General features: G+C 39.0%; 1 protein-coding gene across 4 annotated transcripts in view; it reads right to left on the bottom strand.

The window, feature by feature from the left end:
- Window positions 1-19,182, bottom strand: part of NR3C2 (nuclear receptor subfamily 3 group C member 2) — a 195,598-nt gene that overhangs the window by 36,997 nt on the left and 139,419 nt on the right. For all 4 annotated transcript variants that reach the window (XM_089525710.1, XM_089525708.1, XM_089525711.1 and 1 more), the window contains 3 exons: window positions 15,631-15,747; window positions 2,207-2,542; window positions 160-304 (listed from right to left, as the gene is read on the bottom strand). In XM_089525710.1, coding sequence (XP_089381836.1) covers window positions 160-304; window positions 2,207-2,542; window positions 15,631-15,747 — 598 coding nt within the window. The remainder of the gene's footprint in view (window positions 1-159; window positions 305-2,206; window positions 2,543-15,630; window positions 15,748-19,182) is intronic.

The raw sequence follows: 19,182 nt of genomic DNA, 5'->3' as shown, positions 1-19,182 counted from the left end.
CCACCCCTGGAGGGTGGAAGCTCCACCCCCAGCACATGGCCCCGCCCCCAGAGGGTGGAAGCTCCACCCCACTGCTTCGGCCCCCCAGTTGTCCGAGGGACAGCAACCCGGCCCCCGGCTCAAAAAGGTTGCCTACCCCTGATTTAACAGGTAACTTACTCATTAAAGACCAGGTCAGGAGCAAAATAGAGGAACTGGCTATTTGTATGCCTGTATGATCTCCAGCTCAAGGCAAACGATGACAAACACATCCAAGAATACTGGATTAGAGTAATTTGGTCCTCAAGAGGCAAGTTTCTGAAGCCTGAAAGATACAAGAATACATTTTAAAAACAACATATAAATATCAATGGCATTTCACATTAACTACTTTGTCATAGTCTAAGGGCCTTTTCACACAAGGGAAATCGAGCAAAATCGGGGTTTAAAATAGCGATTATCCCATGCGAAACGCAGTATCACAATTAAGATTTTCACACAACATCCCTATTAAACAGGCAATAGACAGCAATAAATCATACACGGGGAAATCCTGAAAACGATTTGTTGCTGTTTATTGCCTGTTTAATAGTGATGTGTGCGAAAATCTTAATTGCGATATTGCATTTTGCATGGGATACTCAATGTTTAAACCCTGATTTCCCATCAATTTTCCTTGTGTGATAAGGTCCTAGGTCTCAAACATAAATCATAATGTCTTTGCAATATGCAATTTATTAAAACAGTTTCTTAACAATGAAAGATGTTGCATTTTTAAACCCAGGAGCAAAGAATTTAGGCAAACAAAGTCTGAGAGAAAAATTTAACTCTTAATTTAGGGCAGTAGTACTCACATTTTTACCCTTGGAACCCTTCTTTACATCTACATGTGGACATACACACACACACCCCTCCCCAACTGACATAGTGTAGGAATAAAAATATTCTGCTTATTTAGTTTATGTATTTTCATTCGCACATTCATGTATATTTGTATTTTAACATTTTATGAGGAAATAACATTGTTTAAATTGAACCAGAGCTTTCAATGCTCACCCCCCCCCCCCAAGCAACTCTCACGCTCCCCTGGGGGTCCCACACAGCCATTTGCAAACCACTGATTTAGGGTAAAGTAGACAATATGCCTAGCAGGACTTAAAAGCAGTGCTCTCTTAACTGGTGAAAGGCCTCTGTTTCTCTTAGCATGTGCTTCTTCACATGCTGGTATCTTGCATTCCAGCATGCTTTGTTTTGTGATTGGTCAGTGAAAGGTAAACAAAGGTTTAATCTTATTAATCTTTGCTAATTGCTAATCTCTGGGAAAATGCAGCCTACTTAATGTCTAGTAAGACATTTTGCATCCTTATCCCAGATGTACAGGGAATGAGTTGGGAATACTCAATAACAAGGAAAATCCACTTGGCATATGTTTGGAGGCAGTGCAGTCTTTACTTATTTTACAGTATCCATAGCTGAATGTTTGCATCCAATACAGATTCCAGGTAAAGACATTATGACACACGAGGGGCTGGAGGTGCTCTGTGCTCACAGTGCTATGAAAATGTGAACAGAAGAATATGACATTATTCTTAAAAAGGCTCCTAGTTTTGTTTCCTCACTTCACTATCACTTCTTCTAATATATTCTTCATCAATATTAAATTTTATTTAGGCTACTTTATGGAAAATATATTTATTCAGTATTTATTCAAGACAGCTACCTAGTTCAGTTTCCATTCCAAACACACAATGGACTAATGCTTAAAACAGGAAGCTACTACAGTGGACCCCTGTTATATACTGGGGTTTGGTTCCAAGACCCCCCGTGTATAACAAAATCCGTGTATGCTCAAGTCTCATTAAATATACTGACATAGCAAAATGGAAAATCAAGGTTTGATATTTGAAATTTATACTTATTTTTAACATTTTCAACCCGTGTATGTTTGAATCCGTGTACAAAAAATCTGTGTATAAGAAGGGCTGACTGTAATTAAATCTTGATACAAAGGAAGTATTATCATCAACATTTTTGCATAAAGGAAAAGCCAAAGTATCTACATTAAAACAATTCGTTGCACATTCAGAGGTTAAGAAATTCAGAACCCATTCATCTAATATGCTATAATATTTGAAGTTTTTTTTTGGTCTTGCTGGCAGGGGGGAGGTTCCTGGGAATTGTGGTTAAAATATATTTTTCCAAGCATAAGGTTATACTAGATCCTTACCTGGAAGTATCTTTGCCCATTTTACCACCTGAATCATCTGCTTGCCAGCAAGACGGTTTAAAGTGGAGAGTAGGTGTTCTGCTGTATCTGGCTTTGAGCTGTCGTATCCTGCATATACAATTTCAGGTTCAATGTTCTCTAGAACCATGGCAGGCGAGGGAGTAAGTGCTGGTGAAACTGCAGACAAGTGAGGAACCAGTGCTGTGTTTACAGAAGGTTCCTTTGCTGGAGCAATATAGGTAGTCCCTTCTTCTGGACTTTGGGGAGGTGGCTGTTGCTGTTGCTGTGGTTCTTCATGGATTCCTTTTAACTTGCCCAATTTTTTTGACTTCCGTGCTGTGAAAAAAGAAAAGATGTGTAAAAATGCTGGCATCTTGTTGGAGATGTGAGTTATTACCTTCTTACCCTCTATCAAAAAATGGAAGACAGGGATGCTCCTTTGGAAACAGTTACCAGGTCAGGGAGTAATCATAATAGACCAATAGAAGAATTAGTTTGGACTTCAAAAAAACAAAAAACAAAAAAAAACCTTGCATTTTAAAAGAATAATGTACACATGGAAAAAAGCAAGTTGCATTAATATCTCCCATATATATCTCAATTTTTAATGCATTTCCCCCTTGTTCACACAAAATCATGTGAGAATTACTAATTCTCCTAAAAGCACACATACCCTGTCACAAACCACTTAACTTTCTCTTTGTTCACTTAATCACTTTTGACTCTGTCATTCTTTTGTTATCCTCTCAGTATTCTCTCACAACTTTGCTTTTTAAATTCTACTGCATGTGTTCTCCAAGCAAGATAAAAGAAATCTAGTAAGTGTTCCAAGTAGAGTGTCAGCTTTAAACAGACATACAAGCTAACTGCCCAATTCAATTTCTTTGTATTTCCTCTTTCTAGACTTACCTGTGGGCCGTTTTAGCTGCACTCAAAATTTAGCAGAGAAGAGATGGCCTGAGACATTTCACTATCTTAGCTGAAGAACAAGATGGCACCCACCCACATTCTATACAGAAGCTGACTGGAGTGAGGATGAATTAGATTTCACTATTGTATCTTAAGACAACAGACCAGGGAAAAAATGACTGAGTACCAGGAAAAAATGACTGAGATCCCACATGAAAAGGGAGTAGTGTAACACTTGAACTGCACAATTCTGTGTCACCCCTAGACATCCCTGTTAACTATCAAGTTTCAGTGTGTCTGCTTTTTACTGATGGTGATTGGGAGATTGGGACGTTGATTCAGAGGAGAAAGATGAAGCTGATCTGGGCTAGTGGGGAGGGGAAGAAATGAGAGTGTGTTCACAGATGGAGTGCACTGTTCTTTCCCCTTCTCTCAGAGTAAGAACCTGCCACTTTTTCTCCCTCTGAATTGTATCTTCACTCCCCCCACTTCCAGTAGGAGTATTTCCTGGACTTGAGAATTGTGGAGGAGGTGGTTTTGGACAGGGCACAAGGGGCAAGAGAATAGCCTCCAGGGCCCTGTCCCAAAAGAGATGTGTGTGCATAAGCCACATATATGTGCACAAACTGACAGAATCATCATAGTATTCTGCCCAGTGTGTAACACATGCAATTCTGTCTTGCAGCATAGGAGTAGAAACTCACTCAGAAGCAACAGCCATGGCACTGTTGCAGCTTCCCCAGAATTTGTTGCCTAAAACAGCTGCACACTTTGCCTAGTGGTAAGGGCAAGTCTTGTACAAGCATAACTAGCTCTACATTTTTTCACACTAAAAGGTGGGTTATCTAATTATCATTGCTTCTATTTACTTCTCCTTCCAAGGTCTGGTAGGTTCTATGGTTTCATACCATTGTGTGCTAAATGAATCTGAATGCATGTAGGTAATTTTTTAAATCACGTTACTTTAATAAACAAAGGGAAGTATTGACATAAATATTGCATTAAAGTAAAAAAAATTAAACAGCATCTGCTAGCATGCATTTACAAAGCCCATATATGGCCAATTCACTAACTGGAAATGTTGTACACAGAGGCATTGGACAGCTATCTCATGGAAGTGAAAGACATTTCTCTGAATGAAAGGTCATCAGACATCTAGGTGCCTCCCCCTTACACAGCAAGGTAAGAACAAGAAGTACCATTTGGAGGATCAGCACCTTCCTAAACTTTGTGTGAATTGTCAACAGAAAAGTTTTCAGAAACTGAAAGGGCTTTTAATAAGTACGGTACACACTGTGCTATTTTTCACTTTAAAAATACTTAATGCATGTTTTAGGTTGCTTTTAATGTTACTAATAGGTGAGGTTGTTGTCAGAATCAAGCAGATTCTGACTTATGGTGACTCTCACCATAGGTTTTTCTTGGCAAGATTTATTCAGAGGAGCTGTCACTGCATTCTTCTGAGGCTGAGAGAGTATGACTTGCTCAAGGTCGCACAGTTGGTTTTCATGGCCTAGTGGAGATTTGAACCCTGGTCTTCTTGCTGACTCTCTACTGATGATTTACATTTTAATAATAATCTTTTGTATGTTTATTTTAATCTACAGTAGATTTTTTTAAAAATGTGTAAGCTGTCTGTTCTGGGGAAAAGGGTATTGGGAGTGAGGGTCAAATGATGTTAATGAAGGAATAACTGAAGCCTGGTTTGGAGAAATGCCTATTCCATGGCACCAGGAATTGTCAAGGGCACCTTGCTTTGGAAAAGTTCCCAGAAACCAGGTATTACAGAGATAGGCTGCTCATTGCATGCAGATACCTTATCCTTACAATGGTAATAAAGCTGTCTTACTTTCTTTATAGCTTCATGACCTGGGTAAAGGTACAATTGACAGTGTAATGGATTGTTGGCCTAGTGTAGTGTACCCAAATGAACTTATCCTCCTGTACTCAGCGACATTTATTTATTTATTTAAAGTATTTCTGTACTGTCATACACATTGACTTCTGTCTCTCAAACACATACATATGTATGTATAGTATACCATTCTCATATGTCACTAAACCTTCCTTAGGAACCTTAAAGACAAAGAGCACCCAATTCCCCCTAATCTTCTAAACACAAATAGCTTGTTCAGAGCAGCACACCCTATTCACAGTAGGAAGCTCATTAAGAACAGGACAGGACTGGGACCCCCCCCCCCCCAGACAGTCCTATTTCAGATATATCTCATAAGTCTAAACTACAGTAAATATATGTTTGCACCTAAAGGTGTTATATTTCATCCTGATATATAGCTGACTTTTGACAAATTACTATCAAAATTTCTCCTATTCTTCACAAATCAAATCACCTTCCCTCCCACCCTCAAAAGAAAACTGGATTGACAAGCTGCAATGTAGTGCATTTATACAACTTCAACTTCCCAAGTCAGCCAAGGACAAACTTTGTCAAGAGAATCATAGAGCTATATAAAGTTGCCTATCACCTTGGTGAATCGTCAACTTAATGCAATGTAATTCTGGACTGCCAGAATTTCAGATGCAGTATATTTCATTTTGTGACAAACACATAATCAAGTATGTATGTAGTCTTCTATTGCTTGATACATTTTCATTGTTGGAACGTGTGAAATATACAAACCTATGCATACAAAGTTACCCATCTATAGAATGATAAATATCCCTCCATCACAAGTTTCTCAAGTTCAGTTTCAATTAAAAAAAACTACTGCATTAATTTATTTAGTGTGCATGGCATGAATTTCAACATCTCTTTGAAAAGCAACTAACTTAATAGAGATTGAGGATTCTTGCAAATGTATTCAGTTAGATGTTAAGCATGAATGTCCAAAGAATCTATCCCTGCTCTTTTGCATATTGTGAAATAAAAACAGATCAAACTATCTTTCCTTACACTCACAGAACTGATTTCCATTCTGTGTTGCTGCTACAAGAAATTCATGCAAACTGTTTAGTATTTCGAATTGGATATATTTTGCAGAAATACAACACAAGAGATGGACAAAGCCATGTCCCCCGTCCCCCCCCCCCCCACCATGTATTTGGTGCAAAAGATATTTTGAAAGTAATTTCAGGGTACCTAAACAGGCTTTTGAAATGCCTATTTATAACCTTGAAACGAGAAGCAGTCATTTTCTCTAACATATCAGACTAGGTTTTTGCTTGTAACGGCCTTGGGTAGATCCAGAAGTGCCCCCAATATATAGTACCTAATTTAAGTATTAATTTTTCAAAGTGCAACAGCTACTTCTTTGACAGGACACATTGTACAATGATATTATGGAGTGTACACAGCACACCAGATTAACATAAAAGAAGAAGACATCAGAAAACTAATACAAATCGGAAACCAAATTCAGGAGTCATAATGAGTCTTCCCTTGCAGTAAGGAAATATAGTACAGTATACTCATTCTATATCTTATATAGTCCATTGATATCCAACAGAAATTGTTGTATCTGCATGCTTATTATGGTGCCTGACTTGCCAAAGTTATACCTCCATTTCTCTTACTGAAGTTTTTCTGGAACAAAGACAATGAAAAACTGATGATGCCCAGAGGGATTTAATACCTCTGTTAAGATTGGATGGACATTTGTCAATGGACAAGTCTAGATTATTCCTTTTTGCAAAATCATTTTGGATACAATCAAAGGGATGATGTGCAAACTTGGACAGTCAAGTGAATAGTGCATTAGTGAAGGTGAGGAATAGCAATCACAAGCAGTTTGAATTTGAGTGTGCTGAAGATTGACTTTTGAAGATGAGGCAGTAAAACAAGAAGCAATGTGGGATAAGAATGAACTGAAGGGGCTGGGGGGTACTATTTTCTCCTCCACCCCAATGATTCATCCCAACAAAGCATTCAGTGTTGCATGAGCCTTTTAGAGTAAACAGTTATGGAGACAAATCAAGGAAGAGGATTTCCTCCCTCCATCTTATAATACTAAAACCTAAGTCATTCAGTGAAGCTGAACAGTGGGAGATTCAGAGACAAAAGGTACCATTAAACTGTGGAATACAATGCCATAAGATGTAGTGATAGCTGCCAACCTGGATGGCTTTAAAAGGGAATTAGATAAACTTACGGGGGATAAGGCAATCAGTGACTACTAGTCATGATGGCTATATATTACCTCCAGGATCAGAGGCAGTATGCCTTTGAATACCAGTTGCTAGGGAACATGAGCAGAAAGGTGCTATTCTGTGTATGCCCTTCTTTGGACCTTTTCATAGGCATCTGGTTAATGACTGTGGGAACAAAATGCTGGACAATATAAGTGTTTTGTCTGGTCCTGCTAGACTCTTCTTCTGTTCTTAAACTGATCCATACCATTGTATTTTGCAGCAAGAATGAAGCTCTCTATAACACACCTTTACAAAAGATGCTATACAGCAAGGAGAATAACAATAGCAATTATAGTCCAGGGGAACATGACAACGACCAGAACAAGTGAGAAGTATTTTGATTTTCTTGGCTGATATTTGGCAAAAAAGCAGAGATGATAGAAGATCTGAACACAAAGCACTATGGCTTCTTAGTAATTCCACAGTCACTTTACTGTTAAGGTTTCTGGCTGTCGTGTTCTGTGTGCAGGCTCATTCGCAACATGATGGTCCCCATGTTATTTTCTCCAGTCTGCTTCTTAAAGGAGCATGTTAAGAAGCAGCCCCAAAGAGATACACGACTATGTTAGTTTTTGTTTCTGTACTTTTAAGATAAAACACCATATTTTGCCCTGTTTTTAAGGATATATGTATATGGGTCCACTCAGTTGTTAACTGTATCTGGCAAAATGAAGTGCACAATTCCCTTGTTGCAACAGCAACACTGCTACTGATCCACTGCTGGGCACAACTCAAAATCCTGGTTATGACCTATAAAACACTTTTACAGCCCACCCACACCAATGGAGTGGATGGCAAGCCCTGTTGCTGTTAGTAGCCACATGTGCATTCGCAGAGCAGTCGCACGCACCCCCATTAAAATTCACTGGAGTTGAAGTGCTGCAGTTTTTTCATCTGCAAGGAGTCTGTATTGGAACCTGCACAGATACTAAGGACTGACTGTACAGCTTGGATCCAGGTTATGGCTGTATTGTCCCATATGAACCTGCTCATGCTTTGAGATCTTCTGCCCCCCACCCTTGTTTTTGTCTTACCACTCTCACAGGTACATCTGGTGGGAATACAGAAGAGGGCCTTCTCAGTGGCTGTTCCCCGATACTAGAACTACTTTCTCAGAAAAGTTAGACTTGCTATTTTTCTGCAGATCTTTGAAGACAGATTTCTTAGGGTAACGGGTCTGGCATAATAGGCTAGTTTGTCTGTTGTTTTGTTTTAATAGTTTGTGTTTTTTAACTGGTTTTAGTTTTCTGATAGTGTAATTACATTTTTAACTTCTGTGTACTGTGAATTTTTAGCTTTAATTGTTAGATATCACCTTGAGTCCTAAAATGGGAAAGAGAAGATTTATATACACAGGGGGAGGAGTGGTGAGGAGAGAAAAATACTGAAGAATAAGAATGAGGAAAAAGTGTAAGACAATTTCTCATTCCATTCTAAAGACTGGTCAGATAATTCCACTCTAGAGATAAATTGGACCAACGGAGAAAGTAAAAATAAGTGGGGAAGAGATTAAAAAATACAACCAAGACAGATACTATAGGGTGATTAAAAGAATGGTGCAAACCTAAATAAGAACAGCTTTACTTCTGCATTATTCTTTAGAATCACCTTATACATGAATGAGCAACTGTATAGAGGACAGGGGCTAATTTTGGTGCCCATAAGCACCTCACAGGCTGTACTGTTATGTCGATTCTGGTGTCATTTTTGGTTGATTATCAACCATTTTTGTTGTTTGAGGGTTTTAGAGCTTCTGGAATATGCCACATTTGTTGCTGATTTGGGGAAATTTTGGTGGGATTTGGAGTGGGGGGGGGACCAAATGGAAAGTGATGATTTTTTTCTTTTGGGGGGGCTTGTGGGTGTCATCAGAAGCCACATAATTGGAGATTGGGGCTACATGCTGCCAAGGGGTGGCACATTCATCATCCCTGCTTTACTGCTTTGACTACTACTGTATTGCAATGGATCTTTCACAATACACAATTCAATATATTCTCCAGAGTGTAAAAAGAAAGGTACTTTTTTGGATTACAACTCTAAAAAGCCATCTGGGGGATCTGGAAGCAGAATCCCAACAGGTGACTTTTCCAAGTCCTGCATTTGTCATTCTGTTGGAGCGTCTGATAAACAGCTTAGGGCATTATGCACAGCAAACTAGACTGTCTGATCCCAGACAGACGTGTATAGTGAGACAGAGAAGTTGAAATGATAGGATGAGTTGAAGAGAATGTATTCATGGTGGTAGGGTGAACAAAATTCAAAACACAGTTTAAAAGCTACTGTAGACTTGAATATCAAGCAGAATCTTTTAAGCAAATAAAATGTCAATACAACACCTGATGAAAAATCACTACGTCAATTGCTGCTAGCAACTTGGATTTACTTGAGGTTCTGTCTTCCAAGCACAGCCAGGTGCTGCTTAATTTATTTAAACTGACAAGATCATGGCTCTAGGTGGTCTGTCTCCCAGCTACAGAGACTCTCAGATTACATTAAAGACCAGAATGAAGATGTCCTACATGACAACATGGATGATAAATATGGCAGGTAAAACAGTGGTCATTGTTTTGGGTTGTTGTTGTTTTTAAAGATGAAATCTTCCTGATTCCACTATGAAGTACACTAGTGTTCTTCATGTCCAGAAAAGCTTTACAATAATATATGCCTTACATTAAAATATGAAATGAAAAAGGGAAAACAGTCACTAAAAGAATAGGCAACAGAGCAAAACAAATTATCCTTCAAATCCTATTTGAAATTAATATTCAAAAGACATGTTCATTTGATAACACCAATTACCAAATATATTTTGGGCTTTATGTTTTGTGTTAAAGGCCTTAACACATTCATTAAGCACCGAAATGCTGCATACTTTCTAATGCAAAGGGCCACATCTTTACCTAACTAGTTACTTTGACAATACTGTACTATGTTATCTTATGCTGCGATTACTGTAATTAGCTCTTCACCACAACGTTGAAGGTGCACAGCTATTAGTGGAAGAAGAGTGCACCTAAGTCCTAGATTTGTCTATTTCCTGGAATAATAATGTGGAGCTTATGCAATAGAAGCTATTGTGCTTTCCAGAACTACTTTTCCACATTTCAAATATCCAACTGGCTACCAGTACCAGTCACAAAGAATATAAGAAGTGCAGTGGTTCAAACTTTTGGAGAATTCTCTGAATGGATACAGCAGCACTCAGAAACAAGAATCATCTGGTGTGCATTGGAGAAAGTGGGTAAAATACCACACTTGTACTTTGAAGCAATGGACAGGAAAGAGGAAAAACAAAGTGGTTTTTTAAACAAAAACAAAAACAAACCTCTTGGCTCTACATTTATTACATAATGGTGAAATGTAATCTGTCAAAAAGAGCCTTATTAACCAGGTTAACTTATTAAAGTAGTTTGTGTGTGAAGCGGGCCCACACCTGCTGGAGCTGGGATCTGGAAATGTGGAGGACAGAAGGCATGAGTCTGTGGTTTCCTGCTGTGAGGGGCATGTGCACGGGGCTGCTCTCCGCTGAACAGCTGCGCTGTATGAAAGTGCCGCCAAGGTGAGGGTACTGTTTTGTCTCCAAGGTTGAGGAGGAGAAAACGGAGGACGCCAGTCTTCTGAGGGGGCTGTACATCGGGAGGGATTGCTGAGAATGCCTGTCCTCCTCCAATTGTCTCTCAGGGCCAGTTACTTTCTCTGTTTTTCTTTTGCAAAATGCTCAGATCAGCCGGACACAATTTTTATAGTAGTCTGCATAGTAAATATATTGCTCCCTAATATACCTGATGTGAGGGAGCAGCCATTATTCTTCCAGTGTGTCAAGGACCAATACCATATTTGTGCCTAGTTGCTACAAATATTTCTTTCCTGTTAACAAGTCTAGCAGCTAATAGTCTATAGACTGGCATTAGTCCCTCAACTACCACTAGTCTATATAATCCATCCTTTAAGCCAAGGATGTGAGTCATGGAGCCCTCCAATTGCTGTTGGACTACAACTCCCAGCTGTATGAGATGTCATAGCCAATTACAAGGTATACTAAAGGTTGCACTTCCAATAGCATCTAAAGATCTGAATGGTTCCCAATCCTGCTTTAAGCACTGTGTGTGTGCATGTGTCTTCAAGTCACCTAGTAGCTTATGGTGTCCCCATGAATTTTATTGGGTTTTTTTAGGCCAAGAAGACTCAGAGGTGGTTTCACTGATTCCTTCCTGTGAAATATAGCCTAGAGCACCTGGCTTTTGTTGGTGGTCCCTTATTCAAGTACTAACCAAGAGTGAACCTGCTTAGCTTTCCAAGATCAGACAGGATCTGGTGCCTTTATGGTATTTAGACTGCTGCTTTAAGCATATCCTGTTTAAATTGCTATTGTTTCTTTTTCACAGAAACTGATTTTATTTTGTGAACTTCACTTTCCTTCAAGTTTAGATAACTGAATGCAAATTACCTGGTGAATCCAGAAATGTTATTGTTTCCTTACCATAGTGACTTATATCTGATACCAGCTGGATTGATTCACCCTGTCCACAATTTATCCGAATTAAGCCAAAAATTAAATACTAAAAATAGGCAATTGTCTGCACAACATACTTCAACAATGTTTAGAGCTAAACTATTTATTTAGGAAAAAAAGAAAGATTTCATCTTTTAAAATCCAGATTCAGCAAAAGCGGTAAAAGTATCATGTTTCTGCATCATCCCTGGTCCCTCCTTCATTTCCTGGCACTGTTCCCTGGCTAAGGTACACACCCTCAGGTGACCTTGCTGATAACAAAAACAGTAGTTTTATGAAAGAGCCAAAAACTGATCCATTCCAGTATTCCTCTTGTCATTTCCACATCTATTTATTCCTTTTGAATGATCCATTCCTTATTTTTCATACCTCCATATTTCCATGCTCCTGTTTCTAGCCCTTATTACTCTATGCCTTTTCCTAAAAGGCACGGTATCTCTTCTTATTTTCTGTCTTCTGCCTATCAAAACTCTGCTACTTAGGATCACAGGATCATTGAACCTTAAGAGTTAGGAGAGGCCGCAAGGGACCTATTGTCTAACCTCCAGCCATGTAGGAAATACATAATTCCAGCAATCTTGAGAGATGCCCATCCAATCTCTGTTTAAACCTATTTGATTTAACAACATTTTTATCACTGTGATTTCTTGAACATGTTCATAATGAATACATTTTCTTGTAAATGCAGATCAGAAAAATGAAGGGGAAAAAAACCTCACCATGTCATTTGTATCTAATTTTTAAAGGGTGGGAGACTTTTGATGAATTAAAAGAAATTTTGCAATTGATCGCCTTAAGGCTTCACTCACTCCATTAAGCCTTGACATTTCTGAGGCAGACTCAAGGTAGCCTCAGATCTTCAGGTTAAAAACTTGCCCTCTTTTTCAAAGATGCTATATTGAGCAGGAGGAGAAACACTATATATTTTGGTGAACTTTGTCTATTTGGCAGATCAAGAGGAGGGAAGCAGATCACTGTGATTTCCAGGTAAGACAGTTGCCTGTCTGTTCCTGAGCTTGCTTGGAAGACCACAGCACAAGTACAGTGGGTTACATTGCTGCTTTATCTACGAAACATGATGTCACTACAGTTATTAATGTTGCTCTGTGGATTTATTAAATTAGTTATAGGCATAGTCTCACTTGATAGATATGGTCAAAACATATTGGACACAACAAACATGTCATCTGTCATTTAACTGGGTCTTACATACTTCTCTCCTCAAGCAGAAAGAAGTAGAAAGTACAGGAAGAGTGCACTGCATGGCTACAAGGAAGCCACAACTGTAATATGAAGAAAGTATTAGGAAGCACGATTTTGAAGAGCGTAGAAGATGTACATTTGGACTACAAATCCCAGAATTCAGCAGTAACATGTTGGATAGGAGATTCTGGCATTTCTTGACCAAAAAGTGCTACTATTTATTTACCACTTTCTTCCCCATACTGGGATTCAAGGTGGCTAACAAAATTTAAAACAGTCCAAGTTAAAACAATGTACAAAACATTAAAAATACAAAGTTTAAAACATTACATATTTAAAATGTAAAACTCTTTATAAAACTCTTACAGCGCCCATGTCAGCACGATATGTTCTTATCTGCCATTAAAATGAAAGCAAGGAAAAAGCCAGCCTGGCCTCTCTAGGGAGGGATTTCCAAATATTGAAAGCAGCCACTGAGAAAGCCCTCTCTCTTGTTTCCACACACTTGAGAGGGTAGTGAAACAGAGAAGAGGGCCTCTCCAGACAATCTCACTGTTCTAGTGGGTTTGTAACTGGATATACTTTTGTACTTTTTGTGAATTTTCTGTCATTTTTATATCCAACATCCACACGCTTGTCGTAGACACAGACATATTTCATACCATTCTGCCCTGCTCTACTTCAATTTACAGTAGGCCCTCCATATCCGCGAACTTGCCCTCCACAGATTCCAGCATCTGCAGATGGCAAACTCACATGGGGGGGGGCAGAAAAGGAGGAAGATGCAGAGGTGACAGGGAAGAAAAGGAAGAGGCAGAGGTAGAGATGGCAACGGGAAGAGGAGGAGGAGGAGGAGGAGGAGGAGGAAGGAAAGGCGGAGGAGGTGGCAGGAAAAGGAGGAGGAAGAGGTGGCAGCAGGAAGAGGAGGAGGAGGAGGAGGGAAAAGGAGGAAGAAGTGGTAGCGGCTGCAGCAGCGGGAGAAGAGAAGGAGGGAGAAAGAAGACAGGAGGAGGAAGTGGTGGTGACAGCAGTGGGGGGAAGAGGAGGAGGTGGTGGCAGGAAGAGGAGGCAGCCCCCTGCCGCCCACTGCAATGAGAGCGGTGAGACGGGCTTCAGACAGTTGGGGAGGCAATTGTCACCAATGGTGGCATGGCAGCACTATTATTGAGAACAATGAGACTTGAGCATTTACAGATTTTGGTATCTGCGAGGGGATCCAGAACAGATCCCCCACTGATACTGAGGGCCCACTGTACTTTACTTGAAAGAATACTTTTACAAAAGGACTCCATTAGAAATGGAGCTTCATATCCTTATAGTATTAAGTATGAAACTATGGCTGGCATTCTGTTGTTGAATTATGGTGGCATAAGGCAGACTTAAACTATCACAACTCACTTTTTGGTCCTTGGGAAAGTTAAAATTCACCACTGACCATGCAATGACTCCCCCACAAAACCACCTTTTTCTCAGAGATAGGCCCAGAAATCTGACCAGTTCTTGGACAGTGGAGAGCAGGAGATAACAGCCCACTTATTTTCCTGAGCTGGTTATAGAGCAATGACATCATCTGCCGGGGCCCCAGGAGAACCCCTGAAGGTTCACTCAGGTTGCCTGTCACTGTGTGTCCAGATGAAGGAAAATAGCTGTCTGCTGCTCCCCTTCTCTCCACTAACCAGGGAATGGCAGGCCCAGGGTGCTGCATTTGGGAAAAAGTTGGGTTGGAGGGGTTAGAAGGGAGGCTATTGTTCAGTATATCTCATAGCTGTGACTCTCAATGCAGGGTCTCAGTTATATTGTTAACTAAGGGTGGAAATCTGTTGGTGAACTACATCAACATCAGGCTTTATTTTTTGACTTGCCACTTTTGGAGGGGGGTAGCATTTGTAAGGGAATGGCAACAAAAGCCATTCCTGTCAGGAGATAAAACTTCTTTGTTAGCTCCTTATCTAGCAGGGCACTTTTTTTTCCAGATGAGGATGGCCTGCACTGCAGGTCTGCTCCTGGTAGTTCGTAGCTGCGTTGTCTGTGACCCCTTTTCCTCCACTACTGTGCCACTTCCTCCTCCACCACTGCCACCTCCTCCTCTTTGTCCTCCTTCTCCAGCATAGTTACACCAACAAATAGGACCCTGACCTCACTAAGTACTGAAGTCATCCTAATCATGCAGTTTAATAATACATTTAATTTGACAAGCATATACATTTTTACTACATGTTTTTAAACTAGGCTGGAAATTAGCAGGAAATTCTGGTAGATAACACATAGCTTGAACTTTCCTTTGGCTGCATCTATTTTGATATTCTTTTAAAATGTTCCCACAGCAGAATAATAATAATAATAATAACAACAACGTGCAGAACTCCTGATGCTTTAATCCTCTTAGCTGTGCGAAACTCCACTAAAATTACTGTCATCATCTAACTCCCACTTTCCTTATTCAGAGCTATGAAATACATATTTCAAAAAACCCTCAGAATGACAATAGGGTACAGTACTTTTGCACAATACTTTGTTCTTAGTTGAGTAATTCAAGATAGAACTTCTGAGATCATCCAGCTGATAGCAGTTTAAGAATAGTACATGTTTAAAACTTTTCTTTTTGCCCAAGTAAAATGAAAATGTGCATTTATTTCTGTGTCCTCACCTCCCAGATTCATTCCAGCTTGGAGACATTTCTGTAATCGACAAGCTGGACAATTTTTTCTTCGAATCTTGTCAATTATGCAGTCATTCCGTCCTGCACATAAATAATTGTGCTGCCCTGCATTGACAAAAACAAATGGCATAAGTTTTTTTATTAATAGTCTTTAAACAAATTAACATTAACAAGCTTCACATAGATATTTTAGAAATACAATCATATATACTCATCTAGTACATCCATATATATTCATTCTTTTTAACTTATACCTTTTGTATCTCCCTTTGATTTGAACACTATCGTATATTTGGGTTTGAAATTTCTCCTTATAATAGTTAAAAAAGTCTTATTAACTATATAAATCAACTTCCCGTACACTGTCTTCCAAGAAGTTCTTTCTTGTCCTTCTTCCGTGACTCTTTTATTGTGAAACTTCAGAATTCACCAATTAGCTTGCTTATCTGCTGATCAACACAATACTACTTTGGATTATGTAAACATTTTGCCAAACTGTACAGTTTTATAAATTGTCTTCATTTCCCTCAGTATTATCAATTAACTACAATAAATTCCTCAAAGAACACTGCATGTATTTTGCTTTATGTTATCATATAGAAGCTTTTTTAGAACTATTTTTAACATAACGTTAAAAGTAAATCTAAATATTGTATTGTATTTTTATAGATACATACATATTGTTGTTTATAAAGCATAAGTTATTTTTTAACTTATATAGTTAAATAAACTGTCCACAATCCAGCCACTGCTGCAATATACTGGCCTGAATTCAAATAATTAGTCCCAACTACAATAGACTCACTGAATCAGTTTTTGAATAGTGAGTCAATATGTAAGTAAATCTTGGAGGAAAGGCAAAAAGGAGCAATTAAATGAATACTGACAAGGAAAAGATAAGCAGTTGGAGATGCATAAGAAGGCAAATGAAGGCATGGTTGAGATTTCTAAATTTAGAGCAAGATTAAAATTCAGCCTCTCCTTGAGGTTACCCAGTAGAATTGATAGCCAGTGGAGCAGGGATGTGGAGACTGTGGCTTTTCAGGTATTCTTGGAATCCAGTCCCCATAATTCCTGACCAATAGCCATGCTTGCTGAGGCAGATAGAAGTTGGATGTCAACAACCTAGAGAGCCATGGCTTCCCCACACTGCCAATCCCAACCAAAAAGAACACTTCAGCTTAGTTTGGTCTCAGCTAAATCATAAACTATTCAAATTTACATTCTGAAAAAATAAACATTCAAAATTTACTGATATAAATAAAGTAAATTTAACATGATTAAGGCAATTATCACTGTTGTGTGCTTTCCTAACCATATTATTAAAATAGAAACCTTTACAGGCCCTGACTGTGATACATTGGACAAAAGCAAACTATTATATCAATTAAAAGTTTTATCTTCATGCTCCTCACAGGGCTATTACCAGCCTTAAATTCAGTAAGGCACATGGCTAGCCAAATCCACAGGGATTCCAAGCCTTTGTTAAATGTTTATCAAAACTATCTTTTACTAGAGGTTTTTAAAAGTTTCTTACACACACTGGGGGAGGGGATGTGTATCCTTTTTTGAAAATGACACACAGATATATGTGCTGGCAAGATCTTTATGTGGCACTTCAATTTCATAGCACAAATTCATATTGTGACTAGAAAATATTCTAAGAACATTTTAATACCAATTTTACAGTGCATATTCAATTATCATCTTTTCAATGGTGGCATACAGAAGAACAGAAATATCCCTATAGCAAGGCTTGGTAATTATCAGAACCAAATGCCATATCCTAGGAAGTCCACATTAAAAATAATTAACAAATGGCCAGCAACATCCCACTTTTGATCACGTTCAAGGGCATGAGAAAAGAGTTGAATCCCCAAAGTACTTTGCCACAGCAAGCTCATTTAAATTATTCAGGCTTCCAGCTGCAGAACAATTATTCCAGTACTTGGCAGTCATCAAGCCACATCTAGGTATTCCAAGGAAAACCTTTTGGTATCTCAGGTCCCAGGGTTTTCTTTCCCTCTCTTCTGTGCTATGCACTTGGAAAGCTTGAGGAACAAGAGTAGAAAGGATGAGCCAAACAGGTGAGGAAAAGAAAACATTTCCCCCCAAGTGCAGGTATTCACCTATTTTCTCTCTATCTCCTCAACCTACAGTGATTTTATGGGAGTGGGGAAAGAAAATAATGTTTCCTATTCTGACAAACCACTTTCTTGCTGTGGCCCCATAAGGACTCAAATCTGCTGGGTCAAATAGATGCCTCTGCCTCATCATCCAGCTTGGGTCAACTAGGAAGTCACAGCAGCTGAGAAAGCCTTGTTGATATTTGATTGTAGTAAACAAAAAGTATGCATATGATCCACAAGTACATTAAAACAAAATTTACATTTCTTGTGTGCCTTCAAGTCATTTCTGATCTATGGCTTACCACTGCCTTCCTCTGAGGCTGTGAGATTGTGACTTGCCCAAGAACATCCAGTGGGTTTCCACTTGCTCTCACAAAACCCCCAGAAGACCAGGGTTCAAGTCTCTGTTTAGTCACTGAAACCCACTGGGTAATCTTGGACAATTCACACTATCTCAACACTAGACGAAGGCAATGGCAACCCTCATGTGAACAAATCTTGCCAAGAAAATCCTATGATAGGGTTGTCATAAATCAGAGGACATATGCAGGGGCTGCGGGGCTGGCCACACAGCAGAATACAAGAAACTCTCAAATCCTTAGATTTTGGGAACTTGAAGGCACATAACAACAACAAATAACTGCATTACACAATTGTGATTCTAACTTTATTAGCCACTGCTCATGTTTACAGATGTTCTATCAACTTCTGGCAATAAAGGAGTTCAGTGAGTGAAAACAAATGGTCTATTTTCATAATTAAAAAATTATTCATTTTCCTTATAATACCGATGGCACTGGGTTCAACAGTATACAGTCGGCCCTTCTTATACACGGATTTTTTATACACGGATTCAAGCATACACGGTTTGAAAATGTTCCAAAAAAGTATAAATTTACCTTGATGTTCCATTTTTTATTAGGGACACCATTTTGCTATGTCATTATATTTAATGGGACTTGAACATACACGGATTTTGTTATACACGGGGGATCTTGGAACCAAACCACAGCGTATAAAAAGGGTCCACTGTATACTACTGTCACATCTAACTGTATGATCAAACTGTAGTCAACTGTGGTTGCTTTCGCCTGCACACTGTGCTCCAATTGTTATATAACAGACTTGGCCCTGCCTAAATGCCAATACTGTTTTGAAACTGAAACCCTAACAATGTAAATATCCCATCTGAGAGATGTCATTGTTCCTTCCCATCTCTTTGAATTCAATGCAACAACAAAAGGAAATCATAGAAAACACTGGGCTTCATGTAACTATTTTGCTTATCTTACCCATGTAATTGGGCTGTCTGGTAGTGGTGTAATAGGTTGTTTTGAAAGTGCTCAGGTGGAAATTTACTATTGTTGTCACTAGTTGATAATTCCTGCTTACTGAACTATTGCAAATTAAT

The sequence above is a fragment of the Sceloporus occidentalis genome, unplaced genomic scaffold (assembly GCF_023333645.1).
Source record: "Sceloporus occidentalis isolate IW3139 unplaced genomic scaffold, rSceOcc1.0.p SCAF_5, whole genome shotgun sequence".
NCBI lineage: Eukaryota > Metazoa > Chordata > Lepidosauria > Squamata > Phrynosomatidae > Sceloporus > Sceloporus occidentalis.
Note: the sequence above shows the minus strand (reverse complement) of the source record. Positions and strands in the feature narration are given on the sequence as shown.